The sequence below is a fragment of the Ochlerotatus camptorhynchus genome, unplaced genomic scaffold, assembly GCF_037179485.1.
Source record: "Ochlerotatus camptorhynchus isolate MF236.1 unplaced genomic scaffold, CSIRO-AGI_Acam_v1.1 ptg000475l, whole genome shotgun sequence".
NCBI classification, from domain to species: domain Eukaryota; kingdom Metazoa; phylum Arthropoda; class Insecta; order Diptera; family Culicidae; genus Ochlerotatus; species Ochlerotatus camptorhynchus.
In genome coordinates, this window is record NW_027040961.1 from 797,216 (window position 1) to 816,169 (window position 18,954).

General features: G+C 38.9%; 2 protein-coding genes across 2 annotated transcripts in view; one reads left to right on the forward strand and one right to left on the reverse strand.

The window, feature by feature from the left end:
- Positions 1-444: 444 nt before the first annotated feature.
- Positions 445-18,954, forward strand: part of Sec71 (ADP ribosylation factor guanine nucleotide exchange factor Sec71) — a 42,860-nt gene continuing 24,350 nt past the window's right edge. Inside the window, exon 1 of the mRNA XM_065235374.1 lies at positions 445-1,206. Coding sequence (XP_065091446.1) covers positions 1,026-1,206 — 181 coding nt within the window. The 5' untranslated portion in view covers positions 445-1,025. The remainder of the gene's footprint in view (positions 1,207-18,954) is intronic.
- LOC135712377 (aldo-keto reductase family 1 member B1-like) lies at positions 14,467-17,423 on the reverse strand. The gene is made up of 3 exons (XM_065235369.1): positions 16,551-17,423; positions 15,547-15,689; positions 14,467-15,478 (listed from the first exon to the last, which is right to left on the reverse strand). Exons 1-3 carry the CDS (start codon positions 16,623-16,625, stop codon positions 14,740-14,742), a joined length of 957 nt encoding a protein of 318 aa, XP_065091441.1. The 5' UTR covers positions 16,626-17,423; the 3' UTR covers positions 14,467-14,739.

The following is an 18,954-nucleotide window of genomic DNA, read 5'->3' on the forward strand; positions in this document are numbered from 1 at the left end:
ATCGACTTCGGTTACCGCAATAAAAATAACCTTAAGAGCTTAACGACGTGTTCGAGGTTCAAACTTTCCAATTACATTCCGCTTCCGCCCACATTGCGTTTTGTTTTAAATCTCTGTTGTTACTTTGAAGCATCCCTCTTAATGTTTATAGAACACATTAGCTACCTTTTCTGACGCAAAAGCGAGCCTTTTGGCCGAAAACTGTGTCTCCGGAAATACAAAAGAATAAACTTTATTGTTAATACGGTATATTTAGATCCACTCGAGGATCAACTCAAACCAAAAAAAATATCATGAATCATTTCGGCATAAGTAAACCATTCCCCCAAGTGCCTCAAATCACCCTATCTGGCTGCATTGAGTGCACTTTTGGTACTAAAAAGTGCATCACCGAGTTGTCAGTTTGACGTTTTTCTCTTACGTGCCCACATAACCGAAAGGGGAAAAAAGTAAAGAAAAAGAACGACAGTGAAAATTATCTCTGACGAGACAAAAATCCATATTTTCGCAATTAGGAATCATCTAATTGCGTTTAATTTGCGTACCTTCGGTGTCGGGATCTGCAGTTTACGTGAGTGGTGCAAAATTTGCGTCGGGCGTATCAAATCGGGTGTGTTATTCGACCAAATGCAAAAGTAAGAATTTTTCATCTTCCATCGCCGCCCCACCTGTGTTGCCCATAGGTAACTGCAGCCGAACCGCAGCGCACTCCAGCTATCGTCCGCGGTTGGCTGCTTGCCATCCAGATTGCAGGGTTTTTTTCTTTCTACATTGTCCTCTTTTAAGGTGACAATGCACTGCGACTGGTGATGAAAAATAATGTTGAAGCCTAGGTTTTTGATAGGTAATAATGGCTAACAGTGCGTTTGCTTTTGGAAGACGGTACGTGGATTAATTCTGAGTGCAGTTGAAATACAAATAGTGAAATTTGATACCCGCAGCGAAAAGTTGCTTCATCTGGTCGTTGTGATTCCGTCACATCCGGTCGGCGAGACTGAGTGGCTACGGAAAGCTTGGGTAAAATTATGCCAACGATAGCCAACAGCAATAACAGTAACAGTAGTGGCAGCAGCATTGGAACGGCTAGTGCCAGCACCAAAACGAAGGAAATGTTCATTGTCCGGGCTCTGGAGAAGATCCTGAGCGACAAGGATATCAAACGGTCGCACCATTCCCAGCTGAAGCGAGCCTGCGATGCCGCGTTAGGTAAGTGGAGTGTCCCAGAAAGACGGCAGGAAGAATACCATAACATTGTTAATCGCTCAGAACGAAGTGGAGGAAATTGGGAATCATTTTTTTCTGATTGATAAGGGCAAACAGAAATAATTGGAGCGCATATTGTTGAATAATTGGCGGTGTGTTATTGATTTTCGGCACCGGATTGATGCGTGGCTGCGGCTGCATGGAAGTGCTTCGTGGGGTAATACCTAATACATTTTTCTTTTCGTTCGATCTTTTTGGGTTGATATTTTTACTGCCATCACGAGTGAACGTATGGCCGTATGCGTGCGTGTGGAGCATATGTTATTGTATCGATTTTTGCTTGCTTGGGAAATTTTAAAACCGAGACGCATGAGGGGAGGTGGCGTTAAATCGTTGCACAGAGCATCGGGTGTACCAAGTGCATTGGTGGGATTAAGGCAGATATGGGTACTTAAGATGTCTTTGAAGTTCGCCAGGCTTTTGTATTAGCTGGTGTATATTCCTGGAGTTATGATAACTAAGAACGTCAGAACTGCTGCTTTTCCATAGCTAGCAGCTGCTGTCTTTTTCGAAACCTCTCAGCTGGTCACTGATGAATCGGGAATTCTGATTTTTTTTATTTCTATGAATGTAGTTTTCAATCAAACGCCCTAATTGTGGAGCCAATTGGAATCATGAAAGTTAAATAGTATTCCCCCTTTTCTCAAAACTGCTTTCATGGCCATACAATAGAATTTCGATTGAAAAATTAAACAAGATGAAATTGAGCTTAAATTTCTCGAGAATCAAACATATATAATTTAGCGGCGCCGGTGGTGTACTGGTGTTAGCATGATTGCAAGCGTGATTGTCTCTCATTCCACATGGCCAGGGTTCAATCCCAGTCGGCACTGTCGGGATTTTCTGAGGGGTAAAATCTCTGATCACGGCTCCCTTCGGAAGGGAAAAAAGCCGTTGGTCCCCGTCCATTGATGGGTCGATAGGTAGGTTCTAGGTGTAGGAGCTGCCACCCTGGCGTCGGTAGCATTGGTACTCAAAACAGAAAACAAATCAGAATTTTTAGAAAGTTCTAGGCAAAATTTCAACGGCGCTTTGAAATCTTGATTGTGATTCAGAGGGATATTTTATGAAAAATTGGACGTGATTTTTTTGAGAATTCACTCAAGATTTTCTAGAAAATACGAAGAAGAATTCCATGGGAATCGAATTCTGAGGAATTCAGAGCAGAGTTTCAACTAAATGCTTAAGAAAACTTGAAAAAATTTCTGGTCGTATTCCAAAAGAGAGTGTTTTCAAAGCATTTTTCAGAAGAATTTCAGTATCGTTAAAAGAAGACTACTGAAAAGTAATTTTGCAGAGTATACCAAGAGACCTAGACATGAATTTGTCTTCCTAAACTACAACATTTTTTCCATGAGCATTTGAAACCTTCTAGAAGCAGTATACCTCTACACGTGTAAAATCAATATTTTCGAACAACAGTTGTGGATATTTTTTAGGTTTAAAACTGGAGTCGGGAATTCCAAAAAGAAAATTTGGTGGCCACATTGCTGATTTCCTCAGAAGTTATCTGATTATCTGACAACTTCAGAATTTAGTAAACTTAAAAAAAAAATCTAAGAAATCCACTAATCTCAGGAGAACTTCACAGAGGACAAGCAAAACCTCAGACATACTAAAGCAGGCTCAGAAAAAATAATAATAATAAATGAAGCTCTTGATCATCGAATGGTGACAGGTGGCCGCATAGAATTCGGGAGATTACCTTGTTGGCGGCGCTCAGCAGTGTAATCGCGCGGTAGTTGCAGCAATCCAACTTGTCGCCCTTTTTGTAGATTGGGCATACGACACCTTTCATCATCTCATTTCATATTATCTCCTCCTTCCAAATCTTGGTAATTACCCAATGCAGCGCTCTAGCGAAGACAACAAATCAAGAAGACTGGCAACTCTTCCATTTTCTCATACAAACGCTATGAGACTGGTACAATTGCGTCATCTGCCGCTCAAAGGTAAATGCTTCGAACAAATTGTATAGTAAAGATTACATCCTCAGAAGAAGGGTTTGTGTATTTGCTCATTTTTCTATGCGTTGCTTCCACCTTCACTCAAGTGCAGCGCTACTGTATCTGTCGCTTGGATTCTGGCAAAGTTGCCAGTCTTCTTGATTTGTTGTCTTCGGCTCTAGCCAGTGCTTCACCACCGCATTTTGAAGAAACAAAACAACAAGCAGTTGAATCCTATCCTAAATCCTAACTGTCGTAACTCTCGCCGGCGCCGGTTGTGTAGTGGTAAGCAAGACTGCTTTCTCACCCCAATCGGTCTGGGTTCAATCCCAGCCGAGGTCGGTGGGACTTTTCTGAGGCATAAAAATCTCTGGTCAAGTTTTCCTTCGGCACGGAAGTAAAGCCGTTGGTCCCAGCCCATGTGTGTGGAATGGGTGTGATATTCTACGCAGGGCTGCCTTCCTGCACATTCGATTGCCGTCAATTGATGGCAATCGATGTCCGCCGGTGATTGACACTAGATTGCGGAACATAGACGGACGTTAAATAAAGGAATTAAGAAGAAGAAGAAGTCGTGACTCTCGGTTCGTTGCTCCCAAATTATCTCAGAAAGGACTACACTGAACCTAATAAGCAACAGCCTTGGCCACCGAATCGAAGCTTCGAGCGAGAACGTTCTCCGGGGGAGGCACTTCCAATTTCCGACAGGACAATAACTTCTACTGGATTGAAGTATGATGAGGACTCGGATAATCCACAGGTGACGCCAGCGTTCTAGTGGAAGTTGCAAACGGAATACTTTTATATGCCACACGGTCATACAGTCCAACGATCGTACAAATGGAGAGAAGTATGATGTCTCTGGCGAAAAGCAGTGCCGGCCAGAGAACACCTGTAAATGCTGGGGCGCTGTCGATGGTAAGAAAGCAAACACCGGTGAAGATTCTACCACCGAACATGGTCCGAGTGATCATCGATGTCAGTTACGATGAGGAACGAATCATGTAACTGAATGTCGGTTGGCTGATCAACGAAGTGGTGAAGCGTTACGGAATCAAACATGATAAATTACCAGATGGTAGCCTTTGTATGTACACCGATCCCCTTACAATCTTCTGTGCGGCTCGAATTCCATAATCAATTCGTACTTCATAGAGTTCTAAAAGCTACGTTCGGATCAGTTGTACGAGGGTTATTGCAAACATCGCAATGTTGAAATGCTTACCGAACTGCTCCAATCGCTGGGCACCATGGAAAACACCGGTCACTTTACACTTCGCCGGGACTTCTTCTCCGCCAAGCCTATAAATATTCTATTTCAAGCGCTGGGTTACCAGAGTCATGTCCGTGAGCTAAACCTATCCTTCAGTCAACTCACAGATGTCGACTTTCAGGAGCTCACCCGCTCACTTTCAAGCCCAACAACCGACCAATCAACATCTTATAATTCCACTTAACCTCTTTCGGCTGTGATTTCAGCTCCGTCACGAATATCCCCGCCCTAAATCGATCTACCAACGTCTTCAACGTTCCCTTGCTCCTTCAGGGTCTCGTTCTCCCCACTAACCAACTCACTAATCACATTCCCTTCATGGTCATCTTTACAGTCCAGTGGCGTTTCCGTAACCTCAATCTACCTGTGCACCAACTCTCAAAATATAAACAATTATCAAAATATTGCTTGCAATGGATAGATCTCGAGTAAACTAGAAGATTAAGTGTATTTTTCAACCGATTCGAGTATGAATATGGAATTAAATCAGGTTTTGAAAATTGGTGCACAGGTAAAAAGTACGGGACACCACTGTTACAATCAGCTTCCGGAACGATGCCATCCCCTTTCCAACTTCGATCAACTGAAACACCAAAGCCTTCCGCACCAGATCCTTGAACAGTTCGATCGTTTTGAGTGGAGGTTCTCCAATCTCGAAGTCTTCCGGTAGCGACTCCAGCACCATCCGGAAGAATTCCAGTATCACCCCCAGATTACAGTTGTACTTGACAACGGTCATCGCGCAAGCATACCGCGTTGACTTTTGACCGGTTTTTAGCTAATGTTTAGAAAATATGTGCGCTGTGGCATAGTTTCGCCGGAAATTCATGGTTGAAGTTATGAAACCAAAAATTGGATTGTGTCAGCAACAATGATTAACATATTGACACATGCACATATATAGTACAGTGTTGCCAATAACTTTAAATATCATGAAAATTTCTAACCATTGGTGCCAATGAAAGTGCCCAGGGTGCTACTGCCTTGTATCTACCATCATCACCAAAAAACGAATCTACACTGAAATGATTGAGTTTAATCGCGACAAACCGTACTGACAACATTCCCGTAATCAGCAGCGCGGTTATAGAAGCTGAAGATGGGAATCCGTTTGGAGTGCTGGATTTTGTATCTTTTAATCGTTCAGATCCTGCAAAAAACTCCTTCATCCTTTTCGGTACTCGATTGAGCACTGGGTAACTTCCAATCATAGCTTCAATTGCTTCTTGGTCACTGAAAAACTTGTCTTGGTTTCCTCGAGGTATTTGCATCGACGTCAAGGCCAACCATACCAGAACTGCTACTACGGCCATTCCATCGCTCGGCGGCGAAAATTTCAATTTGTCTTGATTAATTATTCCTCCCAGTGGCGTCGCATAACCTCACTTTTTACATGTGCACCAACTTTCAAAAACAGATTTAATGCCATATTCATACTCGAATCGGTTTAAAATACACTTAATCTTCTAGTTAACTCGATATCTATCCATTGCAAGCAATATTTTGATAATTGTTTATGTTTTGAGAGTTGGTGCACAGGTAGATTGAGGTTAAGGCGTCGCCATTGATTCCTCCGATCTCAGTCTCGAATGGATTTGACAGTCGAAAATGGATTTGAACAAACAAAACAAGTGGCGCCGGTGGTGTAGTGGTAAGTGTGATTACCTCTCACCCCAGCAGGCCTGGGTTCAATCCCAGTCGGTGACGCCGGGATGTTCTGAGGCATAACATCTCTGATCACGCCTTCCTTCGGAAGGGAAGTGAAACCGTTAGTATCCGGTTCATGAGTTGTTGGGTCGATAGGTAGGGTCCAGGGGTGAGAACTGCCTCCCGGCGTCGTCTAAGCAGCCTCATTTTTAAGTCGTTATATAAACTTGAAAGTTCCGGTACCATAATTGAAGAGCATTCTAAGCAGCTTCTGGCGGAACTTGAACGGAACTTTTAGAAAATAAATTAAAAAAGGTTTTTGTCCTCTACACCAATTCTATATTTAGTTCGCACTTTTATGAAAGTTATTTCTAAAGGCAAGTATTAATGTGTATTGATTTATCAGCATTAGTAGTAGAATTGGAACTGTGAATAAGAATTAAACCCAGTCCTTCTGTCGGAACTTTATTTAAACTTTATGGAACTTGGAAGTGATTTTAATCGTTGAATGCGGAACTTTTGGTTACTTGGGATTGGCGTGCTTGGCGCGAATAATAGGGCAAAACATCCAGGCTACTATGTCATAAGTGCAAGATGCAGTGTTGCCTTAAAAACAATCGATAAATCATGTCCAAAAGTTATCGGCTTCGAAATCAATTAATAACTAATTACTTAATCTAATCAAAAAGTTGTACACAGTAACGGTGATGAAAATTCACATAAGACCAGATAGAAAACATTTCCGTAAATCATTATGGCGAAGTGCTAGGACCAGAGCTGGTAAATATCACGGTCGTCATGCGACAATGAGAAAACAGGTCCTCTCACTATGACAAGGCGAAATTACCTATCATGAGCTTTCTTGTCATTCCCCAATGATTAAGCACTCATAACCAAAATTCTCTTGCAGATTTGACATCAAAATTTTTTTATCTGGTTCAAAGGGCAATATACCTCCTAATAATGAGCAATTTCATAGTTGCTTTTGAGGCACCTCGAGTAACTCACATTGCTCAGTGATCAAGATCGCTGTAATTTGCTTTCTTACTTTCCGCATTACAGCAACATTTGAAGGAGCACCTTCATGCGAAGCCGAAAAGGTGCGGTCAAACAAAACAACAGCAGAACTCCGAAACACTTAAATCATCTCAGTTTAATAACCTTCGTTCGACCCGTACCAACCGTGAACGTGAAAGGAACCTATTGCAACCTTACACTTACGCCGGTCGAATGCTTATCTGGTTGATGTGGTAGAAAAACCCGATCTGCCTGACCAAATACTCAAAATCGATACTCGTCGAAGCAATTCCGTCCCATCGCTTGACAAACTGCCGTTGGATGGAACCGAGCTCTGAATTACCACGGCGCCGTTCTGCTCACGGGGGACATCCATCACCGCTTTTGATGCTTTTGCTGGGCCTTCCGGATGGTCGTGATACGGTCCTGTTTTTGCTTACACACCACCGAGATTTTGCTGCGGCCGTCGACCAAAGTCTCCAGGATGTAAAGAGAAAGTCGACGAAGAGAATCTGTCAGCTTGATTTGTGCTTTGTCGTCCTGACGAGTTTTCACTTCGGTTTCGTCCGGTGGATCTTTAATGGGTTTGAAGTTAAACGAAGATCGCACTCATCGGAAACAGCAGCTACTTCATCGTCATCCGCCTCTTCGAATTCGGCAATGGCAGCGGCTGCACTGATGCTCTGGCTGAACATTCCACGGGGTAATGGTTTGTAGCGTTGTCTTTGGAGCTGGAATTGGGTGTTAATCGGTTGTTGCCCCACCAGGGATATATTTTCCATGGTTGAAATATTGCTCGCCATGGTAACAACGGGAATGTTAGTCGAAAGGGGATCGGAGTTAGTTATTACCACATTGACTGGTGATGCCTATTCCAATGGGACTTCTGTTACGGCTGGAGAAATCGAAGAGGATGGGATCGCTGCATTATAGGTGGAATTCCAGATCTTTAGAAGAATATTGGAGAGCTTTTTTGATCAGAGATGATCATTTCGGAGTGACGACTGGGACTGGTTGCTGAAGAGGAAGAACAACCCTTAAAGCGGTAGGTTGTTATTGGTAGTAAGCAGGCACCGGCACAGGTTCTTCCATAATATTCCAGTTATTCGAAAGGCTCAGAATACACTTGGGATTACTTTATTTACAAACAAAACTGACGTCTAATATGAGACGTATATGCTTAAAAAGAGCAACTCAGAGTAAACCTGTCTCACCCTTTCATCTGATTTAGATGAATTTAGGTAATCAATAGTATGTAATCGGTAGAGTGAATATGCTGTTAAGATTTCCGCGATACAAGTAATAACAATATCAATAAAAGAGCCTAGTAATTTCGATGTTTATAAAACTATCACGTTCTGTCATGACAAAAAAAAATCGATGAGATTTTCAGGGTGGCCAGCGAACCGGGAAAACCGGGAATACCGGGAAATATCCGGGAATTTGAAAAGTAACCGGGAAAACCTGGAAAGACCCGGGAATTCGATGATTTTTAATTAGACACACCATAGGAATATATTTTCACACCAGAATTTCAGAATAAACCATTAAAACAGAGTGATTTTTTACCAAATGAATGTCTTTCTCTATTTGCTGCATTTTCTTCAGATTCCAGCCTTATTGTTTTTAGAATTTAATCACTCAGTAATATTTCAAATTGATTTTTGCGATTCAATTTCAGATGTCTTAAAACAAAATATTGAAGAAATATTTGTTAAAACTGAAACTGAACTATTATTTCCCCGGGTTTTAATTTTATTATAAATTCTCATGAAATGAATTTCAGAATGAACTTGGAATTCTGCTCTGAATTATTATAGAACTCTTATAAAATTAACCAGAAAACACTCAGCGTAATAATTACCATTGAATTCTTTTTGGAATTTCCTTGAAACCCCTTCTAAGAAATTGTTTGGAATCCGTCTTAGAATTCACTTAAACATATTCGGAGACTTTCATTTCATTGAAATCCATTGAAATCCAAAATTTTCTTTTAAACTCTAGCATAAATCTTTCGAAATTTGAAATTATTTAGAAACCTCTTGGAGTATTTTAAAGAATTTCTTTCTAATTATTAGCAATTTTTTTGCAACACATTTTGTTGGAGATCATTGATGAATCATTCACACTAGGGTTAAATTTTCGCCAGAACACTCTTAGAACTCTGTTTCTAGTTGAATTCTCATCTTAATTCTCTAAGGATTCTTCAAAAATTACCTAATAATAATTTTATTTAGAACTTGCAATCTTCTCCACAGAAATCCCTCCAAATTCTTCTAACAATTTTTAAGGACTTCATGTCAGAATAATTCTGGAATTCTGCTCTGAACTTCTCTTTCGAAAACTATGTGGGATCCTCCTCAATAGTTTTTTTTTAAATCAACACTTTGGATACTTTTAAATTTTACTGAAAATTCCAGGGTTTGTTCGCAAGATTCTATTGATTGTTCTGTAATTTGTTTTAACTCTTAAAATACTTCCAAGTCTCAGAACCTTGACAATTATGACTGCACGACTATTTAATAAATATGATATTTTTTTTTTCAAATCTGTGATCTTGGAAAATTTTTAAAATCTCGCATTTTAACTATTTTTTTCTCTAAATCTTGCATCACGAAGATTGTTATTAATCCCAAATTTTGAAGAAAAGTTCTATTTTCAGACCCTACACAAATTTCAAAGCCCCAGAATCTTGGGAATCTATATTTTTAGTAAATAATCTTTCAGTGAATACACATCTTCTCTATCCGATATCACTATCAATTTGCTCTAATTCTCATATGTACCAAGTTCATTTTTCTGAAACATTTATTAAATTCAGTCTCTTATTCTTCACAATTCACCTATTATATAACCTATTCATCCAGATAGCATTTGGCCCAGTGACCTTAATCTCTGTCACTCAATAAATTCTAGGGCTTAAACTATCGATCATAAAAAGTGGTAGAATTCGATTTATCAAAGTATCTCGAAAGATCAATAAATCGTTTTGAATACATTAAGTGACTCGTAGAGTTGAATTTTTCCTATAGCTTTAGAAAACACTTTCTGTAATTTGGCTTTCATTTTTCCCACAAATAACCACTGAAAATTTACAGTTGGCCACGTTTTAAAAAATGCGTACGATTTCGTTTTTTGTTGAATATCAACAACCGGAAAATTTTTAAGATTTGAACCGGGAAAAACCGGGAAAAAAACCGGGAATTTCAAAATGAAAAGTCACTGGCCACCCTGGATTTTGAAGAAAATCTCTATTGTCGTTTTCTCATCCAGTGATAGTGAAAGAAGTATCTCTGTAGAAATCGCGTGAGGTCTTTCATTGCGAATGACATTTACTAGCCCTGGCTAGGTCGTTGAGAACATAAAGTTCACTTTTCCCATAGTAATTCCCATACAAACTTCAAAGGGACAGTGCAGTATGAGTTCGCATCCAAGTAAACTCAAATTTTGGGAGAATTATCAGAACCTGATTTAGAATCAATTGAGTATGGTGAAGCAAACTCGATATTTGGAACCACTCTAATGAATTAATTAATTTATCTTTATTAGGGAGGCTTTAACCACTCTAATGTATAGTCGTAAATTATTAAGGCAAAAGGCTAGGACGAGGAGAACAAAAACCTTTGCTTTTCCCATAGTAAATTCCATATAACCTTCAAAGGGCCAGTGCACAGGGCTGGTAGAAGGTCACTTATTAGTGACTTGGTCACTATTTTGAAGTTAGTCACTAAAAAGTCTCTAAAGTTACTATTTCTCTAACAATAGTCGCTAAGGCCATTTTTTCACAACCAAAATAGAGTGAAATTGAAAATATCAACAAAATGTTTAAATTGACTACGTGTAGAATATGCATATCTGTTTAAAAATTAAAATTATAACCTGGGCGGCCAGTGAACCGCAAACATTTAAGAAACTTTAAAAAGAAACCAGGAAAAATACTGCTAAATGCCTTCAATTTCGATTACGAATCGGGAAAATATACCTCCTTTCTCCGAAAATAAACTCTAAACCTTGGAAACTTTTAAATGGTATTTGTCTGTGCTAGATCTTCAGAAGTCTTTTAAAGAAATTCTAGGGATGGCAGCAAGTTAGTTCAGAAAATAATACCAAAGTACAGGCTACGGAAGTCTCATGTAAAATTATGTGCTCTGAGGGCCGATTTCTTCACCTCCGCTCGACATCTTAAATCAGATTTACCAATATAGTTAAACCTGTTTCAAGGCTTAAGCGAAGTTGAAAACACTGGCTCTGAGAGTACCACATACAAGCTCTGCTTTTGATTATTGTTTAAATTATTAAAGACGCAAAATTCTGCTCCGAAACAAATATAGTTCCAATATAATTGAGAGCTGTTGTATGTGTATTATAACGAAGAATTCTATCATGAGTGGATGAGGATTCTATGTCCAATTCTAATAAGAATTAAAAATAGGTTCTGATTTTTTTTTTTTTTGAGGAAGCTCTGAGAGATGATAGCTCTAAAAGAATTCTGAGGTGATTTCTGACGATATTTACAAGAGAACTCTAAAGAGTTCGAAATAAATTGCGAGAAGAATTCCAATGGAATCGAATTTGGAGGGTTCAATCTCAAAGGAACTCTGAGAAGAGTTTCAATAGTATTCTGAGATGAATTTTGGTTTTGAGAGTTCTGAGAAAATACCATGAGAATTCTGAGGAAAATACGAATTGAACTCCAATAGAATTCAGGGAAGAGCTCCAAGATTATTCTAAGTAAAAATTTATTAAATTTCTGTGGTTAATTGCATGAGAATTCTAAGGAGAATTCAAGTAAATTTAAAATGGATTTATGGAATGAACCTTTAAGGAATTCCTGGAAGAATCATTAAAAAAACCAAAAATACCCTACTTTAACTTACCATGTTTAATTACTTCATGGGTGAAGTTATCGATATCAGACTTAAAGTGACATTTTTTACGATGGATGAGCAGATTAAATTATAAAGTTCATAGTTCCGTTATAGTAAGGTAGTGTAAAAATTGTATATAGAAAGTAGAAAACGAGTAAATGACAATTTTGAGGTGAGAAATCGGGTAGATACATATCAGATGGCAACTTGAGTGTGAACCAGTCGATAAAACAGTTTCCGCACATCGGCGATCATCCGTTTTGCAAGTGGTGGTGGGGGAAATACCCCTCACCATCTATCGACGGGTGAGTTTGGTAAAAGGAATGCTCGATCCGATTCGTGTCTTCAACAAAATTGACCTTTGCTCGCATTCTACTTTCTATATACAATTCCGTACTCTAACGGAGCTATCAACTCTATACCTTTACTTACTCTCCACAACTATCGTATAAAATGTCCACTTTAAGTCTGATATTTTACGTTTAACTACGAACATAATCTATTTACAAGAATTTTGTTAATTGTTCTGCAAAGGATTTCAAGAATGAAATATTATTTTTGTTAAGCTTATTTTAGAGGCAAGTTTAAGAGAGGGGAAATGATTCTAAAAAAAGTTCTTGAGATCATTCTGAAGAAATTTTGTGAAAAAATCTTAGCGAATTATCAAAGTTATCTTACTCTAATTTTTAATATTTCGAACATAGCATCAAATTCAAGATCTCCGAAAACAATAAATGCTGTCGTTGTAATGATCTATTTAACCCTATTTAAGCTAGCGGCTTCATTGGTTTATACAGTTATTTAAACGTATATCGAACAACCAGTAAAATTTAAAAAAAAATCTAGGAAAATCCGGAAATTGCTACTTGTTAGTCATCATGTATAACGTAATCAAAAGGAAATTATTCAAATCATTTCAAATGTTCTTTATAGGAAATTCATTTGTGAGATTCGATATAATTAGAAGAATTTATGTCATTTTAAGTTGCATGACATAAAAAATTAATTTCAATATCAATTCAAATGTCACTATTGGTTACTTATTTATTATTTAAAAGTCACTACTATATATCGCCTCAGCACTACCAGCCCTGAGTGCAGTATGAATTTACAATCCAATGAGCTCAAATTTTAGGAGAATGATCAGGACCTGCTTAAGAATCGATTGAGCCTGGTGGAGGAAGCGTCATATATTTCTCATCTTTCAAAAAAATTTCACCGGATGGCATTCAACCGTTTAAACAAGTAGCTCTTACGTAACGCACTGTACACTACCTCACGCTACATGGAAATTAGTTGCATTAATTCGAATTTCTATTTATTACAGAATAAGAATTATCGCTAATGTCGCACCATTCCTTTTATGTGACTTTTCGTATTCCCAACACGTATCTTACGCGTACCACAATAAATCACTTCTATTATACCACGTGTTGAGAAGTAAGTGGAGTGGTATATACATAAATATTTAGTGCCATTAGTGGAAACACAAAAACCCCTCACAACAAAGCTACCTTCTAAAGCATTTCCACTAGGGTGCATCATTTTGAAAAAAAAAAATGTAGATTTCTTATAGGCCACCCTTCAGTTTGATTAATAATTCCAAAACATGAGTCTAAGGAGTGATGAAGGTTCAGAGATCGCGCAAATGGTTTGAAGTTTAAATGGAGATTTTGGCGAACTCAGATATATTACCAAATATTTTTAAACATTTCATAATGCATCACCGGAAAAATTAATGCATTTTCGAATATGTTCGTTTTTAGGGCTTTTCTAAGTAAGGGTAACTATAAAAAAAATATTTAGATATATTTACCCCAATTGTCGCACCCCTAGGGAAATCATTGAATTTATCGCTCTTATTTAGAATCTAGTTGTCCAAACGCCAAAACAATTAAAATGTGCTTATAAGAAATCTAACACTTTTTTTTTTCAAAATGAAGCACCCTAATGTACACAGGTAAGTAATAAGTATGTTTGTAAACGGAAGAATCAACCTGCCTCCCGGTGAGTGGCCCTGAGTAAAAGGTACGGTGGATATCGATTTTCAGTGGCGGCCTTTTCGCTCAATCCGGTCTGCCGGAGGAAGTTTGACACGTTTGTGTTCTGAAGGCTAGATTAAGGACGTAGGGTAGAGCGCTACTTCGTCGTAATCGCCCATTTCCGTTCTATCGATCAGAAAAGATCAATAATATCAATGATTTCACCGTGCACAAATCAATAATAGGTTTATTCCGATGCGTTAGTTCATTAGCTACAACATAAATCCTATTAGAGCGCATTGTATGAATATGTACGCTCATTGTTCTCAAAACAAAAGAAACGCTCCTAGCGAATCCCCCTTTTCTACGTTTATCCGTAGGACGAAGAAAATCTAATGGCGTTCCAATTCGTTAGGACGGAATTGAAACTCGTAGGACGAATTTAGAATCAAGAAGCAGTATTGGATTTTGGACAATATCTCAACCATTTGTGACTCTTTATAGGTAAATAAATTCAGAAGTCATCTTTGACAGAAAAATTCATTTTTTTTATCAAATCCGTTCAAAAAAGAGAGGTAAATCGTGGGTTGTGCTTAGTAGGACGGAAATTAGATCAAAAACCCTATAGCAACTTTTGCCGATATTTCACACTACAATGAAAACGACACCTATCTGTTGTAGCTATGCGTTTATTTAAAACATGCTTTTCTATCTGTCAGCAGCCCAACGTGGACGAACACAGTCTACTCTTCATTTTCGAAGGGATGATGCGGATGGCCGTGGGCTCCCGATTCCGGATTAATACGTCCGTTGCATTCCAGCGTAGCAAGCTGCTCCAGATCGCCGTCGTCCAGTTTGAAATCGAACACATCAATGTTGGAAGCGATCCTAGCTTTGGTGACCGACTTTGGAATCACCACGTGCCCCTGCTGAATCTGGTAACGAATCAGCACCTGGGCCGGTTGTTTTCCGTGTTTCTCCGCGATCGCCTTCAGTTTTGGATCCTGGAGAAGTACGACATCATCTTTCTTGACCCAAGGCCTTGCTGGCGAACCGAGTGGACTGTAAGCGGTGATCTTCAGTCCCTTCTCGGTACAGAAAGCAGCCAGCTTGGCTTGATGCAGGAAGGGGTGGTTTTCGATCTGATTGCAGACCGGCTTGATACGAGCCACGTCCAGCACGCGTTGAACTTGTTTGGCATTGAAATTCGATACGCCAATGTTCTTCGTGAGCCCCGAATCGGCCAACTTTTCCATTGCCTTCCAAGTGTCCACGTAGTCAACGTCGGAGAAGATGTACGTCTTCCCATCGGGCCGCATCGGGAAGAGCTCGTCGCCTTCTTTGTACGCCACAGGCCAGTGAATCAAGTACAGATCCAGGTAGTCCAGTTTGAGATTCTTCAACGAGGCTTTCAGGCCAGCTTCCACCAAGTCCGGACGATGGAATGTGTTCCACAGTTTGCTGGTTACGAACACGTCCTCTCTGAAATTGACGAGCACATGTTAGTTAGCATCTATTGGGAAACTTGACGTCTGCGGATTGCCGTGTACCTTTTGATCGTTCCGTCTTGGATTTTGGTTGCAATGCCATCACCCACTTCATGCTCATTTTCGTACACGAGAGCACAATCGATGTGCCGGTAGCCGATGTCGATGGCATCCTTCACAGCTTGGGCCACTTTACCGGGAGGGGACTGGAATGGGAATTTAAATTAATTGATGGGCAGGCAACGGCATTTGTCGGGTTTCATTGTTACAATAATTTTCTGCTAAGGGGTTGTTCATAAACTAGGTACCTAGATCGTTTTTGAGAGCTTTTAAATTGAATGAACACGATAAAAGTGGATCGACGACAATTACTTCACAAAATATAAACTGATCGACAACACAAATGCTACGCGGGTCCGTCCGCCATATTTGCTTTTCGTTACTTATTAAAATTTACACGAGCATGTCAATTTATACGTTTGGTCGTTGAAAAACTAATGTTCTTCGGTAAGTTTTTTTTACGCTGCATAGCGAAAATACACTCCGATTGAGAATTAATAAGCATGCTCTTTTTATGCGCACTATTTTTAATTTAATATTCAATTAAATCACTGTAATTTTACAATGCTGCCAGCTTAAATGACGTGTAAAATCCTTTGATTTTTTTCTGTGAGATAGATTTATATTAGAGCGACGCGTCTATTAATGATATTTCAAGCTAACGGCTAATGTTAATTGCTTCTTTTCACGTGATGATCGTGTGCACCTTGACCGTGAAACCTTACTTTTCTTCCTTCCTTTTGCACGCCCTTCTTTCGGAATGGAAAGTTTGGTCACGTGCAAAGAATAAATTTATAAAACAATGTTACATAAGTCTAACAATTGTGAACAATTCTACCGCCAATAAATGAGTAAATTACTGTACTTTGTACTTAGCTTAAAACCGATCTATTAATTTACGTTATGCTTCATAGATTACAAACTAGAAAGCAAAGTGCCACGTACACGCAACGAATTAAACATTGTACAACATATTGCAAACCAACAGAACACCCTCCAAAACTTACATTCCACGTTCCGAGTCCCAGCGCCGGAATGCTGTTACCATTGTTGAAGACAACGCGGGGAACCTTGGACGCCATTGCTCTACAAAAATGTCCGGGAATATCGCTGATTGATAGAATGCACTTTCGGCCTCGACGGTAGCTCAGAACAAACTGATACGATTGGGGTGCAACGACGAGGGAAGCTTTATTTGTGCGTAAGCTAACCAATTTTCAGCTGCAAGAACAAGGCGTCAGTTGGAAGATTAGGCGAACCGGCATAGAAGAAGAGGTGGAAAGAAGGCTAAAACGTTCGGTTGGAGTTTATTTCTTCATAGAAAATTAGAAGTGCTTAACTATCTTCCCTGGGCATAGAATAGCCGCAGACAAACACAGGGCTGGTAGCGAGTCACTTTTTAGTGACTTGGTCACTTTTATCAAGTCAGTCACAAAAAAGTCTCTTTTTTTAGATCAAGTCACTAGAGTCACTTTTTCTTGTAATAAGTCACTTTTTTCAACTTTTCTAGCGTGAATTTATTTCAACTTTGATTATTCTTTGCGTTGTGACGTTTAATCGCCTTTCTCTAAATACAGGTTGTCTACTCATTTTTCTGGATAAAATTACCTGAGTTTTCCAAGTAAGAAAGTCCAAGATCTAAAAATATTCAATGTCTTGAAGTTTCGTATTCCATGTACAAGTTCAAGATATTGAAAATATTCAAAGTGCCAGAATAAGTAAAAAAATAAATGATTTATTTCAAGTTCGTAATTAACTTGATGCAAGATTCAATGCAGTCCCATTAACGTTACAACAATTGAAGGAAATTTGGAGAAATTCTGAGGAATGAAAGAATTTCAGTGAAGCTCTATAAACAAACTGCAAGAACGTAAGGGAAGTACGCTGAAAATATGAGAAATTTACTGGAAGCTGTAAGAACCTCAAAGCGGTTCTTTTAGCATCCGACACTTTTCAGGAACTTTTATGAACTTCCTAGAATTTCAGAGAACTTCACAGGTGTCAAGCAAACTTGAGAAATTTAGAAAACTTGAGAGGTATTGCGCAAATTTTTAAGAAGTTCTATGTACCTCAGAAAAGTTAGATAGATTAAAACTCTATAATCGTAAATTTAGATATATTCAAGATAGTTCCATGGTGTGCTGAAAAACAAATCGAATTTCAGGGAAGTACTAGGACCTTCAGAGAATTTATGAAAACTTCAGCAATATTTCAGAAACTTCACAGAAGTCCAGAGAATTTCAGGAAAATTTAATGGTGTTTACAGGAATTCTATTTATTTCCGAGCAAAACCGAGATCTTCAATAGGACTAAGAGTTTTATGGATTAGGTCAGAGAATCAAAGGGCAGTTCAAATAATTTCAAGGAAATATTACAAATATTTAAAAGTTTCAAGAAACTCAGTAAATTTCCGGAAACTTCAGCAAAGCTCCGAGAGAATTCCTGGAAATTTTATGAACATCCGGAAAACGTGAGTGTATTTTAGAGGTGTTATATCATGGAGATTTCAAGAACTCAAAAAAATTCGAAAATTTAGCGCCTTCTCTTAGGTCGCTTTTTAGTCACTATTTTTACAATTATAAGTCACTTATTCATTCAACATGGTCACTAAAATCACTATTTCTGACAGTAGTGATCGCTACCAGCCCTGCAAACAGGCATAGCATTCCATTCGCATGTTGTTCATCAAACACGCATCGAACGATCAATTTAAATTCTTTTTAGTTGTACGTCACACTACCGCCATCTGTTTAGCATGACAGTGTACTAAACAGTCAGTCCGCATCGTGTTCTCTTGCCATGCGGATCTATTTGCTTTTTGCTGAAGGAAGTGCACTTTTCAGTGCTCAACCTGTAAAATTTCTACCTTGTTCAACTCTTAATCCTCTTCGATCCTTGTTTGGACCCTACCCGAGGTAATCCTTCTTGGATATTGATTTGGAAAATTCCTCTTCGATCCTTCAGATTCTTATAGTAATCTGCTTGGAAGTCGATTTGGATAAAAATTTACTACCGCCATGGCGCCTAAATGCAAAAGAAAGAGGCAAACTCTTGATCCCCCTTCTGATGAAATTAATTTAAGTAATCAATTTGCTCACGGATGATGAAAATGATCCATCATCCAAGAAAAATTCTAGTAAACTTTCCCGGCTTAATGCCAAGAAGGAAAAGATTCCCCCTATTGTGATAACCACTTCCGATTATCATGCTCTTCGCATGGAACTTTTGAACTTCGGGAAAGTTAAGTTTTCACTACAAATTGGACGTCGGGGTGAATGCCGTGTATTAGCTGAGACCTTGGACGGATTTAAATGTATCTTACTGAGAAGCAGTATAAATTTTTTACTTACGACACCAAAACTGAACGTGTGTTAAAGGTTGTCATGAAAGGACTGCCCAGTGGTGAATCCC